Source organism: Anser cygnoides, chromosome 6 (genome assembly GCF_040182565.1).
Source record: "Anser cygnoides isolate HZ-2024a breed goose chromosome 6, Taihu_goose_T2T_genome, whole genome shotgun sequence".
Taxonomy (NCBI): Eukaryota; Metazoa; Chordata; class Aves; order Anseriformes; family Anatidae; genus Anser; species Anser cygnoides.
In genome coordinates, this window is record NC_089878.1 from 32316261 (window position 1) to 32337031 (window position 20771).

General features: G+C 43.1%; 1 protein-coding gene across 1 annotated transcript; it reads right to left on the reverse strand.

The window, feature by feature from the left end:
* Positions 1-474: 474 nt before the first annotated feature.
* On the reverse strand, positions 475-20359 carry LOC106039304 (protein mono-ADP-ribosyltransferase PARP14-like). Its single transcript, XM_066999822.1, has 19 exons — positions 20111-20359; positions 19900-20006; positions 19761-19809; positions 19184-19258; positions 18252-18446; positions 17032-17319; positions 15201-15437; positions 12062-14316; positions 10356-10592; positions 9862-10083; positions 8766-8844; positions 7705-7854; positions 7142-7204; positions 6053-6220; positions 4928-5134; positions 4238-4828; positions 2855-3000; positions 1430-1604; positions 475-1237 (listed from the first exon to the last, which is right to left on the reverse strand). Exons 1-19 carry the CDS (start codon positions 20295-20297, stop codon positions 948-950), a joined length of 5721 nt encoding a protein of 1906 aa, XP_066855923.1. The 5' UTR covers positions 20298-20359; the 3' UTR covers positions 475-947.
* Between the last annotated feature and the right edge of the window lie 412 nt (positions 20360-20771).

Sequence of the window (20771 nt, forward strand, 5' to 3'; positions counted from 1 at the left end):
CACCCCACCCCCAATGAAACTCTGAACTTTGGCTTGGTTAATGATTACCTCTTTGAAATAACCTATTTCCTCAAGCCTTATCAAAAAGGCCTTAAACCAAACAAACAAACACACAAACAAACCTCCCCTCCTCTCTTCCAACACACACACCCCTTGCCTTTCTTTGTCCTGTTCTTTTCTCCTTAAGATCACAGGAAGGGCACTACAGGTAGTGTACAAGAGCAGGAACACCTTCCTTATGCTTATTTTCATGGCTCTCTTAGGCTATACCTAATTAATTTGGGTATTAACTAATTGCAGAAGGGGTTGGGTGAGGTTTACAGAACCTCTTACTGACATGCCCGGGAGGGCTATCGTATTAAAACCAAGCACCAGCCTATTAGAGAATTCAATCCCCAAGTAGCTGCCTGTAAGTGAACTTTTGAAAACCAATGCTAAATATCTCGAGAGATTGTTTTAGGCAAACACAAGCCGTTAACTACAATTAGTTCCTTTATTGAAATCCACAGTAAATGACAGCATTATAATTTATGATACCTTCTCATACTCTATCAGAAATGCAACACCATGCAGTCAGTGGTTGAAAGAATGTCTCTTTCAATCCCCCAACAGCACTACCCACTCTTTATTGCAACTAGGATGGCCAGAATGCTGCAGGGAAAGGCCAAGATAGCATAAAGGGGGTGGACAGGTGTAGGATTTCTACTGAAAACTACTGTTAGGTTACATGTCAAATTGAACTCCTGTTAGATACGTTCAACTGCTGGAAAAAAAGCAGTCTATGGCAGTGCTATCAAAAATTGCCAAAGGTTGCTTAAATATAAACAAGCTTTAAGAAATTAATTTGATAAAACTATTTGTTTTCACTGATCTATATATATGTATTTAATGTGCAGGACAGGTTTATAAAATGAAGAGACATACAAACTTTGCTGCAATCAAACTGCTCATCTAGTGAAAGTGATAAGGTATTCTGGGTAAGCCTGAATGTCATTAAAAATGATAAACATGGATGGATTGTTTACGTTATCAGTTGAACTATCAAACAGATCCACGGAGTTGCTAGCACTTTTTGGTGCTGGAGTAATTGATCCTCTTTTGCCTTGAGAATATTCTCCAACAAGTACTCGAGCCATGTACATGTACTTCTTTCCATCCACGTCTGGTTTAGAATAGGTGTCCTGGGCAGAATAGCTGGCATTAACAGCAAAGTAAGTTCCATTTCCAAAGTTTGCAGCTATAGTCAGAAAAAAAAATGTATTTCATTAATAACAATCACTTATCCGCCAAGAGATTCACAGGCTGTAATGATGGCAATAGGGAGATTTAACAAAACAAAACACTTTGCATACAAGGTAGGACTACACAGAGGACATGAGTTATTCCTAGCCCTATTCAGGGAAATGAGCAGTTTTGAAATTCACATTACCGTGCATTCCAGCATAGCTCCGATTAAATCCAGTGTTGTTAATTAAGATTAATGACTCCTTACTCGTCCCATGAAACAAAATCTTCTCATTATCTCCATTGACATTTTTCTCAGCCATTTGACGCTTTTTTATTTGGTAGGCCTTCCACAAAAATGGGTTCTGTATCCTTTCAATCTGCAAAGTTTGAAAATAAGACATTTTGAAAATAAGACTTTTTTTTTTAGCTTGTCGTCATAAAAAGCATCATTGTATCAACGATTCAGTGTTCCAAGATTCTACTCCTAGCTACAACACGTGTAGGCTACATTATAAAATAAGTTAGCCACATCGCTCCAGATTTCAGCACTACAGACAGCAGAACCCAACCCAAAACGCAACAGGGAAATAACATGGGATAGTTTTGTGTATGACCCAGAAACCTGCAAAAACACCTACCTGCCAAGCACATGTGGGTTAAGGCAGAAAATGCTCTGCTCTACTATAGCAAAAGTGATCTAATGAAACTTTAGAAGCAATTGCTTAAGACTCGCTCCAAATACCTTAACTTGATGCAACATCAAATTGATGCTGATTAAAATTGGTAAAACAGATTATATTACTGCCACTAATCTCTTATTCTTTGGGGAAATGTCCTGAATAATCTCTCATGCAACTTGACTGCTGAGTAGTTGATGCCTATGTAAGTGACACATGCAGAGGTATGTAGCCTTGCCGCTTCAGGAGTAGCTAATGCTTGAAGCTAATAGTTTGACTGCAAAAAATGTACTGGATACCGACATAATGTCAAAACTGGCTTCATATAATCAAGCCAGCTCAAATCAGGGGTACCCTCTTGAGGATTAACACACTGGCAAGCAGTCTGGCACATGCTCCTATACTACCAGAAGCGAACTGTCAGTACTGCTGAGACACGAAGTTTTTTAGGAAGAGTATTTGTGTAGACCTAAGCAATAACAGCTTTCATTAGCACATTGCTTTTCACTTGTTCCTGGGTAAGTAATCCCCTCTGATTGCTGTTCTGACACTTGAATAAGCAGAAGAGTGAAATGAGTAGTAGCTACATGAACAGAGAGCATACACACAGGCACTTCCATTAAAATCACCCTACTTGACATGTTTTCAAGCATCGTAAGTCTTAGTGTCAGAAGCAGCTTCTTCTTGAGAGTGGAGATATTTTGCAACAGATTTGAAGGTCATAAACATCACATTAAATACCTGTGCAGGTACTTAAAGTTTTGTGCATCCTCTTCAGACAATTAATTAAAAACATATAAGTCAATTAGGAAAGCAGATAAAACTGTTTCTCTTCCCATAGAGTCTTGTCCCACAAATCCTAACAGAATTTATTTTTCCACTGTTTACTGGTGGCTATTCATGAGTTGTTATCAAAGTATTTATGCTTAGAAACGATGACATGCTTTTACCTTTTCAATTTTTAGAGACCGAATGGTCTTCAGAAACCTTTCTGCCACCTCTTTGTATTCCTTTGTTTCTGGTTTTAGTTCCACTACCTTGAGTTGCTGGTTTTGCATATCATCCCACATTTCAGGGAGCACTGTGGTTTCTTGACCTGCAGGAGAAACACAATCGATTACCCAAATCCCCTGCTTAACGAGAAATATGCTCTGCTACAACCCCCTCTGAAAACTTGTACACCTAGCTTACCACTAGTGCCTGTTGGCTTTTGTCACCCAAGAGTATTTCTTTTAAAACCAACCAACCAAAGGAGTAGGGCGTTTCAGTTCCCAGGTTGTCATTGCATTGGCAGTTGATGTGCCTGAATGGGTAGCTCCTAGACGAACCTGTTCTCCTTCACAACTGAAGAGGAACCATTTGCAGCATCTTTTACCAGTAGCCTTACATGCAAAACAAGTTTTCAAGGACATGGGTCAAATTCAAAAATACCGAGTACTTAAAAGGGTTTGGGAATGGGCACAACACATCAATCAATCCATTCTTTAATTGCTTTCTGCCCACATTAGGAAGGAAACAAGTACTGTTAATTCTCAACTAGGAGCAAAACATCTGAACAAGGGAGATTTTAAGTTAAAAACTCCAAGAAAATACTGTCTGTAAGGCAGAATTCTTCCCCTCTATCATTTCATGAGAGGCCTAGTACTGAGCTCTGTTGTCAAACACTAACATTGATGGATACACTAAGAACATCCAGCACATTAGGTTCCATCAAATGAAGAGGGCCTCATCCTTTCAAGAGTGTCATTTTTTGGTAATAAAACAAAAATAAATAGATACTTGAAAGAATGTGCAGGCTGAATTATTAAGGCACTGGGAATTGGATGGCTACTTAAACCTGTCAACTTTCATTTTCAAGTGTTGAATGGAAAATAAATTGTTCCTGTTAAAATTAAAAATGTGCTCCTGGAAAACTGAGTGACAGCAGGATGAGGAAAAGTAACCCACTGGGAAAAGTCCTGTATGGACGAGACAGAGAGTGCACGAGGGAGCTCCTTGTAATGTAAATGTCTGAAAGTAAATAGAGAGGATAGATCTCAAAACAGAAATGAACTAGCTCAGATCTAGAATGAAAACTGCTACAAGCATATCTAATTATTGCTAGTCAGCCTGTTAAGAAACTCTGATGGCATTATCTGTATTTCTAACAGTTTCAAATAACTGCATGATTCTTTTATTTTCATTTCCCACTAATTCCTATCTACATTCTCCAGAAGCTGACCCGCACAAAGCTCCTAGCAGTATTTCACATATTCTTATTTCTTTCTCTTACTAGGCTAGATGCAACCTGGTTTCATGTTTGAGTATCAACCTGTCAACATGCTTTTACTTACCTTCAGATTTATTAATACGCATAATGGGTTTACGTTGTCCTTGGTCATCTATAGCATATTTACCAACTGTGTTCACTGTGTATTTTTTCTTTTGAATCATGACTGAAATCTCTTTCTTTTCTTCAAAAGCATTTTCCAAGAGCATATTTGTCAGCCTGTCAAATGGCACATAGGAATCGTTTTCTAAATATTTCCACTCAATTAAGTTTTTTAAAAGTTCTGCTTTGACCTCTTCCTGTTTAGCAGCTTTTACCCTGTGGATCATGTCTTGAATACTTGAATAAGCAAACCAGACGTCTTTACTAACTCCCGAAATTTGAATAATGTTGTTTGTCAAGTAAAGAGCAATATTTCGACTTTTCTGTAGGTCACACAGTTCCTCATGCTCTGCTTCACCAAAATCGAAGATAGAGTCATCCTTGATTTCTGTGTGAAACTGTTCCTTTAAAATTGCACTTTTCAACCAGGTTTCTGTTTCTTCCACTTGTTTTTTATTTTCACCACAAATCTGAATAACAGCCTGATCAATTTTCTTTTCCAAAACTGCTTTGTGTTTTCCCTTTGGGGACTGTTTCTCAGAGTTCAGGAGTGCTACATTGAAATATACAAATACTGTAATTAGTACCAGCTGAGAATGGTTAACATTAAAGATTGATCTGTAACCTCTATTTAAGAGTGACATCTACTTACATGCTAACTTGGAAAAAAATGATTTGGATTTAGTTTTACCAGGACTTCCTCTTTTCTTCATGCTTGTATGGAACACACTCAGCAGATGTGGCTGAAAGATGACAACTTTAATAGTTTTCACAGATGGAGCGGTGTTACTCCTTGCAAAGTCAATTACTGCATTCATCATCTCATCAGCTGCTACATCTGGAAGACAGCCTGCCTGACCTGGAACAAGTTATAAATATTTTGCCTTTAAAAACAATTAATAACTTACAGCAGACTAAAAGATCTTTAAAAGAACAGTTATGATCATACCCACAATCACTTATATCACAAACAACTCACAAGTAACTTTGGGCTGGCAATTTAAAAAAGGTTTCAATCTGTCAGGAAGAGGAAGTTCAAGACCATCTTTCCAGCAAGGGAAAAAATTGACGTTTACTATTATTGACATGGCAACTGATAAGGTTATGATGCAGATGTTGTGGCTTGGCTACCTGAAAGGCCAGAGGGCTGACACTCAATAGGCCAGTAGGCAACCCTTTGCTCCAAGAACAGGTCTATTTTTATTCATGCAAGAGGTCCATTCATGCATGAGGTCCTACAGTAAAAGGATGCAGAACTGCGGATTTTTACTGAACTAACTGAAAACAATATGAAACAAAAAAGGACAATTTGCCACTTTTGATAGGTTCACATTCCATCTGTATCAGCCCCACTTGTGCATCAGCTAGAAGGAATTCTATCGTCTATGGGTTTCTCCAATGGAGAATCAGTTCCCTGGGCGTTCTCTGATGAGCTGCCCACGCATATCAGGCTGCTGTGACAAATATTTATGGTTCTCCATAAAAGTATAGACGTACCTTTGAACCCCTGTTAGCAAGGGATCAGCTAAGGAAGCATCAGCTCTAGATCACTCATACTTTTCGTGTATGAGCAGACTGCAGAGTGAAGCTTTAAGACTTCATAAGATTCCAGTGATGGTTTTGATGTCTGAATGCTCTTGTTCTTGGCTATTTTTTTTTGGTTTGTTTGTTTTTAAAAACAAACAACAACCCTTCCAGACAAATCAAACTCATTGCTTGAGTCATGAGATCAACAGAATCGCACGCACTGAACCTGTTCAAAAAGGGAGACACAAACCTGTTCCAATCGCTGGGAAGGTGACAGAGGCATACTGCTGGATTTCACACTCCCGAAGCACTTTGGAGACTGGCACCTTGATGTTATCTTGGCCAACAACATGAATTATTTTTTTGCATGGCAGGCTTCCTGCTTGGGTGGTTATACAACCATTGTTAGGTTGCAAGGCTGAAACAAGAAGGAGAAAGTAAACAATCAACAATTATCTACAACGTAGATGTGTACCAATCCTCATTAGGAGACAACAAACGATGACAAAGGATAAGAAAATAAATCATGACAAAGCCCCAGGATAAGCTTCAAGTATCCTTCCACATGCGATCAAGCCCCCTCTCTTTATTTTTACTTTCTAGGATTCACTTTATATTTAAGAAACACTTGCCTTGTTAGGCAAATAAGTTTTGTGTGCCTTTATTTGTCAAACTTGCTCTGCAGATGCGAAGAACTTCACACAGACTAGGTACTATACTCAGTATTTACACAAAGAAGCATGCCCTCATGGGCATACCCTCAGGCTGCCTCGCCTGAATTTTCCTCTTGGTCTGCACAACAGGGGTTTAACTCCCATCTCCTCCACGTAATTTTTGTTTTGGTTGGTCTTCTGAGTGGACCTCCACACCAGACTCTTTCCTACTTCCCTTATTTTGCAGGCTTTCAAACCACATTTTCATCCTTACTCCCCATTCACTGGGTTTGCTGTTCACTAGCTGAATTCGGTCTACAAATAAATGCCTCTTCTGAGGCAAGAACCCAAATTCACTGTTTTTCCCTCTTGGTCACACAGAGGATATGGTAGTGGGTTGCTAGTGAAGACAACAGTAAACATATAGTTTCTCACTCGGGGAAGAGGAAAGAAGCTGCAGGTAGGGAGTTGCTCCCAATGAGGTATGACTTCCTCTATTAGCAATTCTGCCAGCATCATCCCCTGCTCATGGCTCTGCTCTCTGTAGACTTGATTTGTCTATGTCACTCAGAGCTTTATTGGAATAAGAAGATGTGACAATAGATCTAGTTCTTTACATATGCTTTCCAACAAACTCCCTGCCGTGCTTGAACCCCTTCAGAAAGGTCAGAAACATTGCACCATACCTAGTTGAGCACATTCATCTTCAACTGCTTTCCCAGCACCTTCCAGAATTGCTTTAGAAACACCTTAAATGAGAAGAGGCATATGATTCTTCTGTTACTCCTGTTAAAGCCCTATCTAAGGCAGAACTGGATACCACTTACTCTCTCATTTCTGATAACAGTACAGGTTATAACTGAGAAGCGTTGTTGTCTAAAAGTTAGGCTTTTCAACTCAAAATGTCTAGAGTACCAAAAAGCTTCACTGTGATCAAAACCTCAGTGAGGTTAGTCTTCTCCTTTAGTCCAAGAGACGTTCTATAAAAAGATTCTATTGAAATACTAACGTTATTAGTTTCAATTTTCTGCTAGTCTTTAGCATGTTTTCCTGTAGCACAGAACAACAAAGTTTCAGACACTTCCTAATAGGACCTTTGTACCCTAAGAAGCAAAACTGAAACCACACTGTGAAACAAGAAGTTTTGAAACACTGACAAAAAAAAAAAAAAAGAAAAAGAAACCACGCTCCCTGCTCCCTTTATTCAGCCCACAAGTACTATTTTCACGTGTAATACCAACAAAAGTACCTGCTTTGAGGCTGAAACTTTGGTTTGTTACGTTTACAATGACGTCTCCCTTTTCCTTGGTAATATCACCAGCAGCTACCTGGAACACGATGGAGCCAATTGTCATTTCGTACACATCCTGTGCTGGGGTTGAAACGGGACCAAAGAAAGCTGCAGGAAAGAGATACAGACACTGAGCAGAAGGGAGCGATGAGGTAAAAGACGGGGGACTTGTTCATGGGTACAATCCTTACAGATCACAATTTGGCTCCAGGCTGCCTGTGAAGACAACTGCCTGCATTGTTAACTGAAAATCATTCCTTCTCATGGGAGTCTCAGATCAGCCTTCACCTACTCCCATCATTGCTATCTATGCTGAGAGCGCGGAAAAAACATATTTCATTGCACACCTGAGACTCTTCTTTGCAGCATCTTACTGTAAAAGCCTTTGCAAAACATGGAAGTATTTCAGCAACAAACTTTTCAAGTCTCACTCTTTTGCTTCTGTCACACAAAGTGTTCAGGCAAGTTCTCTACTATATGACAGGAACTTTTTACCTATGCATTATTTGTAAAAGCTTGACTGAGCTTCCAACGTATGCTCCTTTACTATGCTCTGCAGTCTGATTGGACTGGATAGCACCAAAGAAGTTTCAGGTTGGTTTTGCTATTGATCTGAACGTAAAAGATTTGAGAGTTTCCAAAGAGGCCCCTATAAGACACATCAACAGGAACTCACCAGCCTTCCCAGGACACAAGAGGAGACTGCAGCAGCAAAAGGAAGAAGCCTCACTTGTGCCTTCTGCTATCCTTATTGTAGGGGCACTTTATCCAGATAATGAATCCCAAGTACGTTTTTCCTTAGCATCTCTGACACTGTTTCAGCTATCACAGACACTCATCCTGAAAACACTATATGCAGCTTTTACAGCAGCCACTTTGACTGCTGCTTGGCTTTTGGGAGTGACATACTCACCAATATCTAAATACCTATAATGAATACATTCTCTGGAATATTTAAGGGCAAAATAAATAAATAAAACAAGCCACCATGGACACAACTTCTTTAAGGAAAACATTACCTGTGGCTTGACTAGTCTCATCTGGAACAGTCTTGTCTACGCTATTCCCATATCGGTTCTGAAATTCGTCTGAAAATTCCTAGAGAAGGAAATTACAGTCAACTGCCGTAGAAGTTTAAGTTACACAGTAGAAACAAGGGCTTGTAAAATAAAGTTAAAAAGACATTTAGAAAGAGCTCAATGCAAATTACTTCATAACATCTGCCACAATGCTGACAGCAAGTCTTGACACACTGATGCTCTCAGAGAGCAAGGTTATTCTACGCGAGCAACAGACAGAATTGATAAACAACTAAGTCAAAGCCCTAGTTACCATTCCAGAGCAATACATCAACAAATGGCATCCTTACATCGAGGGACTAATTTACACTCTAACTCAGGTCTTGCAGCTAATTCCATTCTTCTCTATGCACAATAGCTCAGGCTTTGGCACAGTAGCATTCAAGTTCAGCCTTTGAAAAAGCATTAGATACTGCACTAAGTGGCAGAACTCATCAGATACCAAAACATTTACTTGGACGTTACTTCACAATGTGACTGCCCTCTTTTGAAAGACTGATGTGTTAAATGAGCAACTTGAGCACAGACATCGAAAATCTGCACTAATGTGATACTGAAGAAAGAGGGATGCAGAACACTGGTATGTTTTCTACTGGAGAAGTTTACCTGCACACAGTCCTAGCATAATTATTCTTCCTGAAAGACATTAGTTAAACCCATGGCAATCACTACTTTTTCCCCCCAGAGTGAAGACACCTATGCAGAAGCTGCAGCAAATTTGCACGTAGGTGAGCCCTATGTGACTTCACAAGATAAAGAGTAACTACACTTTTATCTGTATTACTGCCAAGGAATAGAAAGGACAGCAAACAAGCAGGGCTGTTCAAGACAAGCAGGTGACTATCAGGAGAAGCACCATTAAGAGAACTTTCACTATAGGGTAGAGAGACCGTCAGCAAACTGTGCTCTTCTTTATTCTTTGAGTATGAGAACAAGCAGCCTGAAGATTCTTTGGAGAACGTCAGATAGCCAAGTGTCGTCAGATAGACCCAAATAAAACAGCATGAAATAGAGAGAGAAAAACATGGTAACTCACCTGAATATTATCTTTGTCTTTTGGATGCAACACAAAGTGAACCTCCTTAAGAGAATTTACTTTGTTTTTACTACTGAATTCAAACACTTTGTCAAACAGCAATTTAGCAACAACAGACCTTGGGAATCCCAAGTTCCCTGTCCCAATTGCTGGGAAAGTAATTGACTTTAAAAACAGTTTCTCAGCCATCTGCAGGCATTCTGTGATGATGTTGCCCAAGACCTGCAAAGCACAATTAGTTTTTTCAGTTACTGAAAGACATTTTTTCCAGAATATGCAATTTAGCACTTTCCTTTTTTGCTATCTCTTGGTATTAAACTACAGCGATTACATACATCAAAAGGAATGTATTAGACAACAAGGGATGAGCCACACAGCTAGAAAAAAGAATAACCCAAACTCACTCATTTCCCCCATTTCAAAGGAGAGGTTGCATTAAATCCACTGCAAAGCCCAGTCAAATTAAGAGTTTAGGCAAATAAAAACTCTTATACCGTCTTTGGAGATGCAGTTGCCTGTGACCATCCAGGTGCGACAGCGTGAAATACAAGTTTGCAATCTAGATTGTAACCTTTTGTTGTGAACACAGATCCTTCATCAGCTGTTTTTTGTAGGCCCTCTCCACGTAAGTGCTCCTGAAGCATTGGCCCTGCCTTGCTTAGCAAAGCTTTGCCAAGTGGCCCGTTATTAAGCTGTAGATCTTTGGCAACACTGACGACAACAGCGTCTGTCTGAAAGACACACAAGCAAAAACTCCAGCTCTTAAGTACCAAGTTAAAAAGTTTTACATCGATTAATTAAATACAGCCTGTCTGCTGATTTACAAGGAAAAGTTTTGGGGCAGCAATTGGAATGAACAAAGCTTTGGAATAAAACAGAAAAGTTGCGCTCAGTTCTAACACCATGAGCGTGCCTGAAACCGTACAACAAATGAGTTAACAGTGAAATTTGTTTCAACCTGACAAGAAAAAATTAGAATCAGCAGACCAAGAATGCGGAACTCTACCTCCATTTGAAAAACATTCGTGCAAGTTTAGTCTCTAAGAGACTCACAGACCAGAAGACTACATTCAAGTTGCCCTCGTCCCAGCATCACAGAGGTAATGCAGGACAAAGCTCCAGCTCAACCCGTGTCTGCTGAGCCTGGAGCACAGCTGACATGACTGGTCGGTGCAAAGGAGAAGCTGAGAAAGAACAAGACTGGAGGAAATGTAAGGAAAAAGAGAAGTGAGAAAAGCACTCATTTAGAAGGGAGAGAAATAGAAAAGGCATCGTGTCAAGCACTGTATTCAGGTCTTCGGGAAAGACCTCTATATGCATTTTAAAATATTTATTCTGCTCTGGACAACTGGAGGAGCTGTATGCACAAGCAGTGGGATGCATCCGCTCCTGAAAGGGTCAGCTGGCCGCTAGAGAGAGGATTCTGCAAGAAGCTGCTTCCAGAATCGGTGATGCCAGTAGAGTAGCTCCCAGGCCACCTAACAGCACTTCAATGCTGGAAGTAACTGGATGAATAGAAAAGTTAGTTCTCCACGGGGAAAGCAACAGCAGCCATACACAGCATACCAGCCTTCACCAGAGACATAGTGGGCAGCAGTTTCCCAGATCAATATCCTACAGACACAGGGCAAGCCTGGCTGGCTCTGGGCAGAGGGCTCAGTACAGGCACAGGATCAGATGTGCCTGGCTGCGCTGCCTCGGGGACACGATGGACCCGACAGCAGCCAAGCCACTTGTCAGGGTATTCATGTTAACCAGCGCTGAGCACCCCGTTTTGTTTCTGTGCAAGCACCATTTCTTTACTGCATTCCTGCAATCGGCACTTCCAGGAAGGTCAGTGCAGCATGCAGGTGGCTCCTGCACAGCAAGGTAGGGTCAGGAGTAGCCCAGAATAATTTCTGCTGACCCCAGTTGTTTCTACAAAACTATACTGCTCCACACCACGGGATCCCCTGTGTCTCTGTTAGCAGATGAGGGAACACAGTGCTACACAGCCATCTCTATCATAAACGACAGTCATCTTAACAGCAATTAATATCTGCAGTGATAGATGATTCCAGTAACACATCAAGCATGTTATGTTGCTAATTACAGATGATGGACTAAGGGTTTTATTTTGTTTTGTTCTCCCCTCCCTCCCATATTTTAAAATGTGCTTTACTTCAAACTGGACAAACAGCCTATCACTTAAAATACTTACTGTAGCATCTTCAATGCTTCCTTTTTTCAGCATGATGCTAAGACCTTCCTCAGTTGTTACCGATGCGAAGCTCATGCTGGTCTGAGTTTTCCTTTTGGTGGGCTGACGAACTGTCTTGGGCTGATGCACTGATCTGGAAGAAGGTTCATAATCCGAAAACACTTTTTTCAGTGCCTCGGTGAAAGCCTGAACCTTATCCTCTGTGATATCCACAAGATGAATCTCCTTCAAGCTGCTTTCCCCCCTGAACTCTTCCAAGGTTTCCTTGATGGATAACACAATTGAATCTGCACACTTCTGCAGCGGGAAGCCAAAGATCCCTCCACTTACAGAAGGGAAAGCTATAGAACGATGATTATACGTTTCAGCTAGTTGTAGGCTCTTTTTAACTGCCTCTTTCAATAAATACACGCACTTTCCTGCTTCATCCCTACTCCACCGGGGCCCAACAGCATGAATGATGTTTTTGCAGGGGAGTTTCCCAGCACCTGTGATAACCGCACGCCCAGGCTGCAATCGGCCATAATTCCTCACCAGCTCATTACACCTCGTTTGCAGCTCCGGACCAGCTGCTTGTAGCAGCGCCTCAGCAAGGCCACCGATGTGTTTCAGGTCTTCGTTTGATGCGTTCACCACAACATCAACATGATGAGTGCACAAGTTAGCTTGATAAACCGCTATTGAAACTCCACCCATGGTCACCTGCATATGGGGCTTGCCTACATCACTGTGTTTTTGTTGTTTTTCCTGATGTTCTTCTGGCTCTTCTTCCAGCTTGATTAGACAGTTAAACTCTTGCTTCAAACAGGCAACAAAAAAGTGTTCTCTTTCTTTGAAATACGACTTTGCTCCTGGCTCATTAATTACCACACGCTTATAATGCAGGCTGGACAGAATTTGCTCAACTAGGGTGGCTCCCTTCAGCACTTCTCTTCTTGGCCCCCTCAAGGATATAACTCTGCATTTCTCCAGCACGCCAAAGTCAACTTTCACACCTTTTTTCTTTAAGTCATCCCAAACTGAGGTCTTCTCTTTCTCAAAGTACATTATGACTACGGTGGGCTTTCCTCCGATGACCTTTTCTATTTGTGTGTTTTCATCTATGAAGCCAAAGAGTTCCTCAAAGGCTTTTGCTACTGCTTGAGAACAACCAGCAACAACGATCTCACTCCCTATCTTAGTGACCACTACAGCTTCATTGGAGCAGTTCTGCTGGGTGAGCATTTTCCATTCCTTCTTCTCAAGGACTGACTCATCCTCCAAAGCAATGCTTTTATAGTCCAGTTCCTTCTTTATTTCTTCCTCCGCTTTTAGAAGAGTTTCAGCACCATTCCCTTTCAAGATGACAGCATCTTTGTCAAGCTCATAAAAGGCACTAATTTGTTTTGACATAAACAGGCTCTGTGACAGGGTTTCGTTATCAACACTTCGTAAAAACTGGAAAATGTAAGGATGGATACTAATGGTTTTCTTTGCCATTTTGTGCATGTTAACCAGTATTTCCCCTTTGACTTTATAAACTTCCTCAGGCACTCCACACAGGTTAATTAGCTTCTGTGTACTATCGTAAGTTATATGCAGAGCTGGGAATTCCGTGTGAATTTTTTCTTCAAGACCAGTACTCTGTAAAATTGCAAAGTCCCCTGGATTTAGCAACAATATTTCTTCAGTTCTTTTCTTTCGTCTTTCAATTTCTCTGGTGGCTTTTTCTATGAGCAACTTCAGTTCCTGTTCAACATCCTTTAGAACATCTTTGTCACCTACTAGGACAAGGAAATCCTTGGAAACACCTGGGATTAACAAAAGTTCATCGTGGACAAAGCTGTTTTTAATGGCTTCCCACACCTCTGCACTTACTTGATATTTAATTGCTACATACTTTGATATGCTACGTGAAAATGCTGTGGAAACCGTTTCATTCCATGTCCTGATCAATCGAGCCACTGATCTCTTTGACTCAGACAAAGCAGCTGAAGAGAACTTCAAGATAACTTCTGGTTCTGCACAACTGGGTTTAGGCCATGTTATCTCACAGTTATAATTTGCCAGTTCAGAACTTATCGCCTCAGTTAGGCCATTTTTTCTCCATAAGAACTGACAGATATAGGGATCCAGTGGCACTGTAACTGGATCTGGCATCTTTATTGGCGGCCCTTCCTTTCCGTATAGAGCTGTTCCCAGTGACACGTAGTAAGGATAGACAGAGATTGGTGTTTTGTTGAGTAAATGTTGCTTTGCCAAGACATTGTTTACATCTAAAACAAACAAAACAGACAAAAAAATTAACGTTAGCACCTAAAACCAAGGAACTTTGAAAAATAATAAAGCAACAGTTAACAAAAAGTTTACTACATATTAATGCTTATATGTAAGAAGAGTCTTACATGAGTTTTCCTACCTTCCCAGATAAAAATAATTCCAAATTATTGAAGAGTTACTAGTTTTAAATGACAAAAACTAAACTAGGAAGAGCCAGTTAAGAACCAACAATGTCCACCTCCAGGAGGAAGTAAGTAGAGCACAGGGCTGTTTTTGTCCCCATCTCAGTTACACTCTACTCAAAGTGGCCAACTCAGTAGTTGTCTGGGCTATTACTCAGTAGTATGAAATCACAGATACTTTTTGGGGGGGGGAAATGGAGGAGCTATCTTCTTCCACTTCCCTTAGCTCTCCTCTTCTCTGCAGCTGCTCCACCTTCCCCCTTCTCCTCCACCTTCCACAGAAGCTCATGTTTCTGGCACTGGCTGGACAAGCCACATAACTTGTTGTCTAGCCAAAAAAAACATCAAATAAATTGTCCTCAGATGAGGGAGACAGCACACACTGCCACTGGGCAACTGGTGATGAAGGCTCTGCACTGTGTGGGCTGTGTTTTCCTCAAATTAATTTAAACTGTAAGTTGAATTCTGTAAGGGGAGAGACCTGGGTGAAAAACAAACTGCGTAAGAAGAAGAGTTCTATACATCATGCCCAGCTGGTCCAAAACTTTAGTTTGCACTTCTGGTTGGCAGAGATCTGCTTACAAAGCAGCAGATCTGCCGTTTTATGAGGGTGAAGTCGCTATTCCTTCAGAAAATCTGCATTTTGATTGTTAAGTGAGAGGACTGCAAGAAATAAGGTTTTTGCATTTCTGCATTACCTTTATGATCACTGAACGTAATGATAGCTGCTCCTTCGTCATGCAGTTGCTGAACATCCACGACTTGTGCACCTCCATTCTTTTTGCTTTCAAAGTAGATAGTTATGTAGTCACTGGGTGTGTGAGGTGGTATATTTTCAGCCCTAACACTTTTTGTTAAGTCAAGGCAACGTGCAGTAATATTTTGTTTCTTTACTCTTTGGCTTTGGTTTAGCTTCTTAACAATTTCCTCTGTATCTAGAAAGAGAAGGGAGGAAAGAAACAAGATCAAACCAGTAGCTCATTCTCTGCTCTGATGTGAGCAGACTATCACCGTATGCACTGACCACAGCACTGAATTATGAAGCATCTGTCAAAACGGTGGTGCCCACGAAGCTAACTTGTTTCCACACACTCAGCTTCTGCCACCTATTCCTCACCAGAAGGTTGATAGCAATTATTGAGGTACAATGACTGCAGACAGAATTCATCACTAGTTTTCCTAGTGAGTAGCACTTGGTCTCTTTAACCCCGAAAGAAAATAAGATCAGGTTCATTTATACACAATTAATCAGACAGAAGTCAAGAGTTTTAATTCAGATTCTTTCAGTTTTATGATAAATACGTCCTATTATTCTGGCCCTTCCCCACCCTGCTATCACCATGGTAAGAGACAGACAAGTCACTTTTAGGTGCACGTTTGCCTGACAGACCTGTTTTTTAAGGATCTACTTATTTCCTCCAGGCTACACCAAAAATCTGGGACCAGATCACAATGAGAGGCAAATTCTATCCAACTTCTACAGTAGAAAACTCCATGCCTTGTCAAAGCTTAAAAGCTTATTTGGTTCAGTTATACCACTGACTAATCCCTTCACAACTTTAAATTTTCTGAACAACTTCATTCTTATACATTACCAGTACTACAACCGTTCCCACAAGGTTGCTTTAAACTGGCATGTAACTTGTTTTCATCACATTCTACCTTCTAAAGAGACTTCCAGCTTTTCCTCCACAGAAGAAACAGTTCTCTCTGCTTTCCTGTCCCCCCTCCTCAGCCAAACTCAAGCGCACGTGAAATCACCTTGTCCCTAAGTGTGCTCAAGCACAGCAGCACTGACAGAATGCTGCAGCCAGTTTCCTGCTGTCAGTTTAGTTCAGTTCCCCTGGAAATGAAGCTTTGTTTTCTCTACATCATCAGTTATGGCACTGGCTTACACCACTTACTGTTGCCCCTGTCCTGGGATGGGATTTGTTAACAGTATCACCCAGAAATCTTGGCAGGGACCTGTCCATCCAGCCCAGTATCCTGTCTCCTGCAACAGCCACAGCAGGTATCTCAACAGCTGTAAGATGCTGCTGCTTCCTGAAGTCTCTACCAACCTCCAATTTCTTAGTACAGAAGATTTCCCAAGCATGATGCAGTCTATTTAATAACCATAAAAGGCTCTGTTCTAAGCAGTTCTTCAATTTTCCCTTAAACCCATGCAAACTTATTACACGTTATCACCTTTTGGGAAGCGGAACCTTTACCATTGATCTATTTTAAGACCCACCATATACTTTTGCTGCTTTCATATAGTTTATTTTTAGCCCTACCCATTCTGTTCATAATTCTCATTTACACTGGCCTTTATACCTTACCATTCTGTTCACTCTTCTCATTTACACTGGCCTTTATACCTTACAGATAAAAGGTATCGTTGACATTCCTAGAGCCGCTACTCATTTAAAGTGATGCAGGATCAGATTTTTCCTTAAGCCAATGACAAAATATTCTTCATTTCCCACTCCCTCCCACAAACAGAAAAGTAGCTCGTGAGAGAAATCTGCAACCCGGACTTCTCCTTACCTGTACTTCCAGTAAAAGCAACTACAGCAGCCTGTATTTCAGGTATCATTTCCACACTGAAGTCCCCATCTTCCTCTGACAAGCCACTGATGTTCTCTACCAGCATAATCAGCATGTAATTTTTTACTGTCTCCTGCACATTTTCAAGCACAACTAAGGGGGAATGCAGGGGTGCTTCAGAGTTTTCCACTCGGAACGGCTCCTGGGTAGTCTCCACTTGCCAAGGCTTCACGAACAGATTGATCTTCTTCACTGAGTGATGTTCCCTTTGCAAGACTTCTTGGGCATCTAGTTCCACATGGAAACAAACAAGAAAGATGTGATTTTCATCTTCCTCCCTTCTCCCAAGAGCGGATCAATATTGAAAAGCTACACTCTAAAGTTTGGCCAGCCGTATTTTCCTCATATGAAGAAAAGAAGAAACAGAAACAAGGCCAAAAAAAAGGGGGGGGAGAAGTTATTTTTGAGTGCTACCTCCTTTCTACTACTGTCCTCAAGCGCAAAAAAACTGTTTTCTAGGTATCTGTTTTAGATATAATAGCAAATAAAGAAAGGGGTTTTCATCCTGCTTATCTGTGCACTTAACAGATATGACTATTTCTTCTGCAGAAACAGTTTCGTCTTTTTGTACATGTCCTTCACTTGCTAACAAGTAGTCAACACTACTTTAGCCTGGAGCAAAGCATAAGAAAACTACAGATAAATTGAGACTACTTTAAACTTCTTTTTTTTTTCTTTTGTAAACAGAGGCAAGCATTCACCTCTGTCTTATAAATACCTGGAATTTACTGCCTGTTTTCTTTCCAGTCTCCCAAACCTCTGGCAACTGAAATTAATAAGTAAATACTTTTTCTTTTCTTTCATATGATCTGCAATTAACTTATGCAGTATGCTTTATCCTGTTTCCTGAGCAAGAACTAAAGCTGACTTGTTCTGCAGTGCTCCTGACATGAGCTTTCCTGTATTGTTCTCCGTAAGCCTTGATCAAGCACTTGGGACAGGTCTAGAGAACCACTTCTTTCCTTGCAGGTTATTACAAACACTGTCAGAAACCCGCATCTAAATTGGACAGACGGGTACACCTACTGCTTTTACATCCTGTCACTCTCCAGAATAATACATTTTATCATAGCAATGCCCACAAAGAAATCCACCACCAGCAAAGGTCTGTTTTTAAAAGGGAGCATTATTAATATAACAGCCAAAAGATTCAATCATACCTTCCTTATCATGAAAGGTGATGATCATTTGCTGATCCTTTCTGACCCAGGACTTGATGGGCCCCCCACCAGACTTCTTTTTATTTTCAAAGTACATTTCCACTACTTCGTCTTCTATTTCTTCCCCAGGGGCAGTGGTTACTACTATGACAGAATTCCTAGAGTCCGTTTCTGCTTCCAGATCTGCACATGTTTCTAAAATGAAAGATCACACCCTGATGCCTTAGGCAAAAATTAAGGGAACAAACAACCAGTAATTCAGTTTTGTTACACAACATCCTTTGAAGCCCAAACAAACCCAGCGCATCACTATTGTGAGTTTTCCTACCAACATATGAGGAGAAAATTTGTCCCTGGTAGGGACAGCAAAATAACGGCTCTGAAAGCTTCTTCAAAATCCACGGCGAGGAGAACCATCACTCTTCTGCCCACGCTTTCTCCCCATCGGCAGTTCCCACCACGGCTGCGGGTCACCGTGGCTCTATACCTGCGGGCTGCCACAGGGTACGCAGCCGATGACGTTCTGCCACCGGTCGCCTAGGTGGGATGAGAGGCCTTATGCTGCCTCACGGGTGGCGATGGTGGCGGCTGGGAAGGTCTGGGCAGCGACGTCCTTACCCTGAAGGGGTCAGCGTCCACTGCGCGCTTCCTGAGGAGCTGAACTTTCTGAGATAGTCAGTGAAGCAGGAGAGTTTCTTAAAGAGACTCAAATATATATATTTTTTCCTTTATGTGAGTCCCTTTAGGAAGTGATCATCTTGGGAGAAGGAGATCTATGTATCTTTATCTTTTAGCCTAAGACAATGATTTCTGCACTAGATCAGACAAACACCAGCAGCCACGCAGGTGACCGGGGCACTGCTGCAGCATAAAGGTCAATGAAAACCCTCGAGGCAAGCACACGCTGGTCTTTTGATAAGTGGCATCCTTACCTGTTTTCTCCTGCTGAAGGCGCGCGGAAGCATCCTCATTCTTGCAGGTGGGAAGAGACGCGCTGGGCTCGTTAACTAGAGATAAATGACACCGCTCTCAGCCTCCGCGCACGCAGCCACAGCTACGGTGCTGCTGAACGTGGGACCTGCAGGACGACCCTCCTCTGGAGGGAAGCGCCTTGAAAAACCTGGCGCTTAGGTAGGGTTTTTCTGACTCCCGGTGAGCTCCCCACCTGCCGTTTGCTTTAAAACACCAAGGGACGCAGCCAAGCGAGAAGATATAAATGGGAACAGACATAAACGGGAAATATAAATGGGAACAGACAGCAGACCCTCACCCCCGCCCTGCGCATCGCTCCACGAAGGAGCGTTTCCCGCGCGGAGGTGGCCGTGCTGCCGAGTCAACTCCAGCCTGGAGGAGCGGATCTCGGCCAGAACCGCACCCAAGCCCGCAGGGAGCGCCAGTCCCTTCCACCTAGGCCCGGCGAGGAGCTAACGGTTCGGGGCAGCGCTTTGTGACTGCATCTCCCTTCCAAACACGAACCGGGGCGGGGCACAAAGCACGGTGGGCGCTTACCCCCGCGGCGTCCCGCAGCTCTCCCCGGCTCCTCGGCCGGGCCCGGCTCCTGCAGGCGGAACGAGAGGTTAAGGGGGGGGGGGGGGAGACAGACAGCGGCTGCAGCCCCCCGGGTGTCCCCCCCTCGGTCCCACCTCACCTGCGGCAAGTCGCCGTCCGCCGGGGGCTCGGTGACGAGCAGCGACAACCTCCCCCGGGACCCAAGGTCCAGCTCATGTCCCTGCCGGTCGAGCACCCGCTGCCTCACTGCCAACACGACAGGAGATGGTGAGGGGGGGGGGGGGGAGGTGAGAGGCGGCCGCCATCGCATCCCCACCGCCCCTCAGGACCCCCCCCCCCCCCCCCCTCACCGTCGGGGCGGGCGAAGCAGACGAGGAGGTGGCCGGGCCCATCCCGCAGCTCGCACTCGCCGCCGCCCGAGCGCTTGTGGCTCTGGAAGTAGAGGAGCAGCTTCTTGCGCAGGGCGGCCGGCGGCTCGCCCGCGCCCCAGTCGCCGCGCACCAGCAGCGGGAAGGCGGCCGCCCGCGGCCCCGACATGGCCGCCCCGCAGCCCCGTCCCGTCCCTCGGCCCCGCCGCCGTCGCCTCCCTCGGCCCCGCCGCTTTCGGTTTCATTTCTCCGGCGAGGAAACGCAGCCGGGCCCGGCTCCGCCCCGCCGCCGGCGAGGGGACGGGACGAGACGGCCCTGAGGAGAAGGGCGGCTCCCGGCCCCTCCTCGCCGCACGGAGGGGGTGCGGGGAGCCCCGAGCCGCTCGGTGGCTGAGCTTGTAACGGGGATGGGGTACCGCAGGTTTTCCTCCTCCTGCGAAGTAAAATCCCCTGCTTCCGTAACTCTGCCTCGGACAGACTGCTAACCCCGTGCCAGGCGGCAGCGGCCTCTCCTCCTCCTGACCCACACACGACACCCACAGATTCACAGAACCATTAGGGTTGGAAGAGACCTCCAAGACCATCTGGTCCAACCACCACCCTGCTACCAATGTCACCCACTAAACCATGTCCCTAAGCACCA

Excerpts from the sequence above, each read along its gene's own strand:
- LOC106039304 (XM_066999822.1), bottom strand. The coding sequence starts at position 20,297 with ATGTCGGGGCCGCGGGCGGCCGCCTTCCCGCTGCTGGTGCGCGGCGAC. Across the intron at positions 3,001-4,237 it reads GCGTATTAATAAATCTGAAG|GTCAAGAAACCACAGTGCTC; the intron begins GTAAGTAAAAGC and ends TTTCTCCTGCAG. Across the intron at positions 1,605-2,854 it reads GGTCTCTAAAAATTGAAAAG|ATTGAAAGGATACAGAACCC; the intron begins GTAAAAGCATGT and ends CAAACTTTGCAG.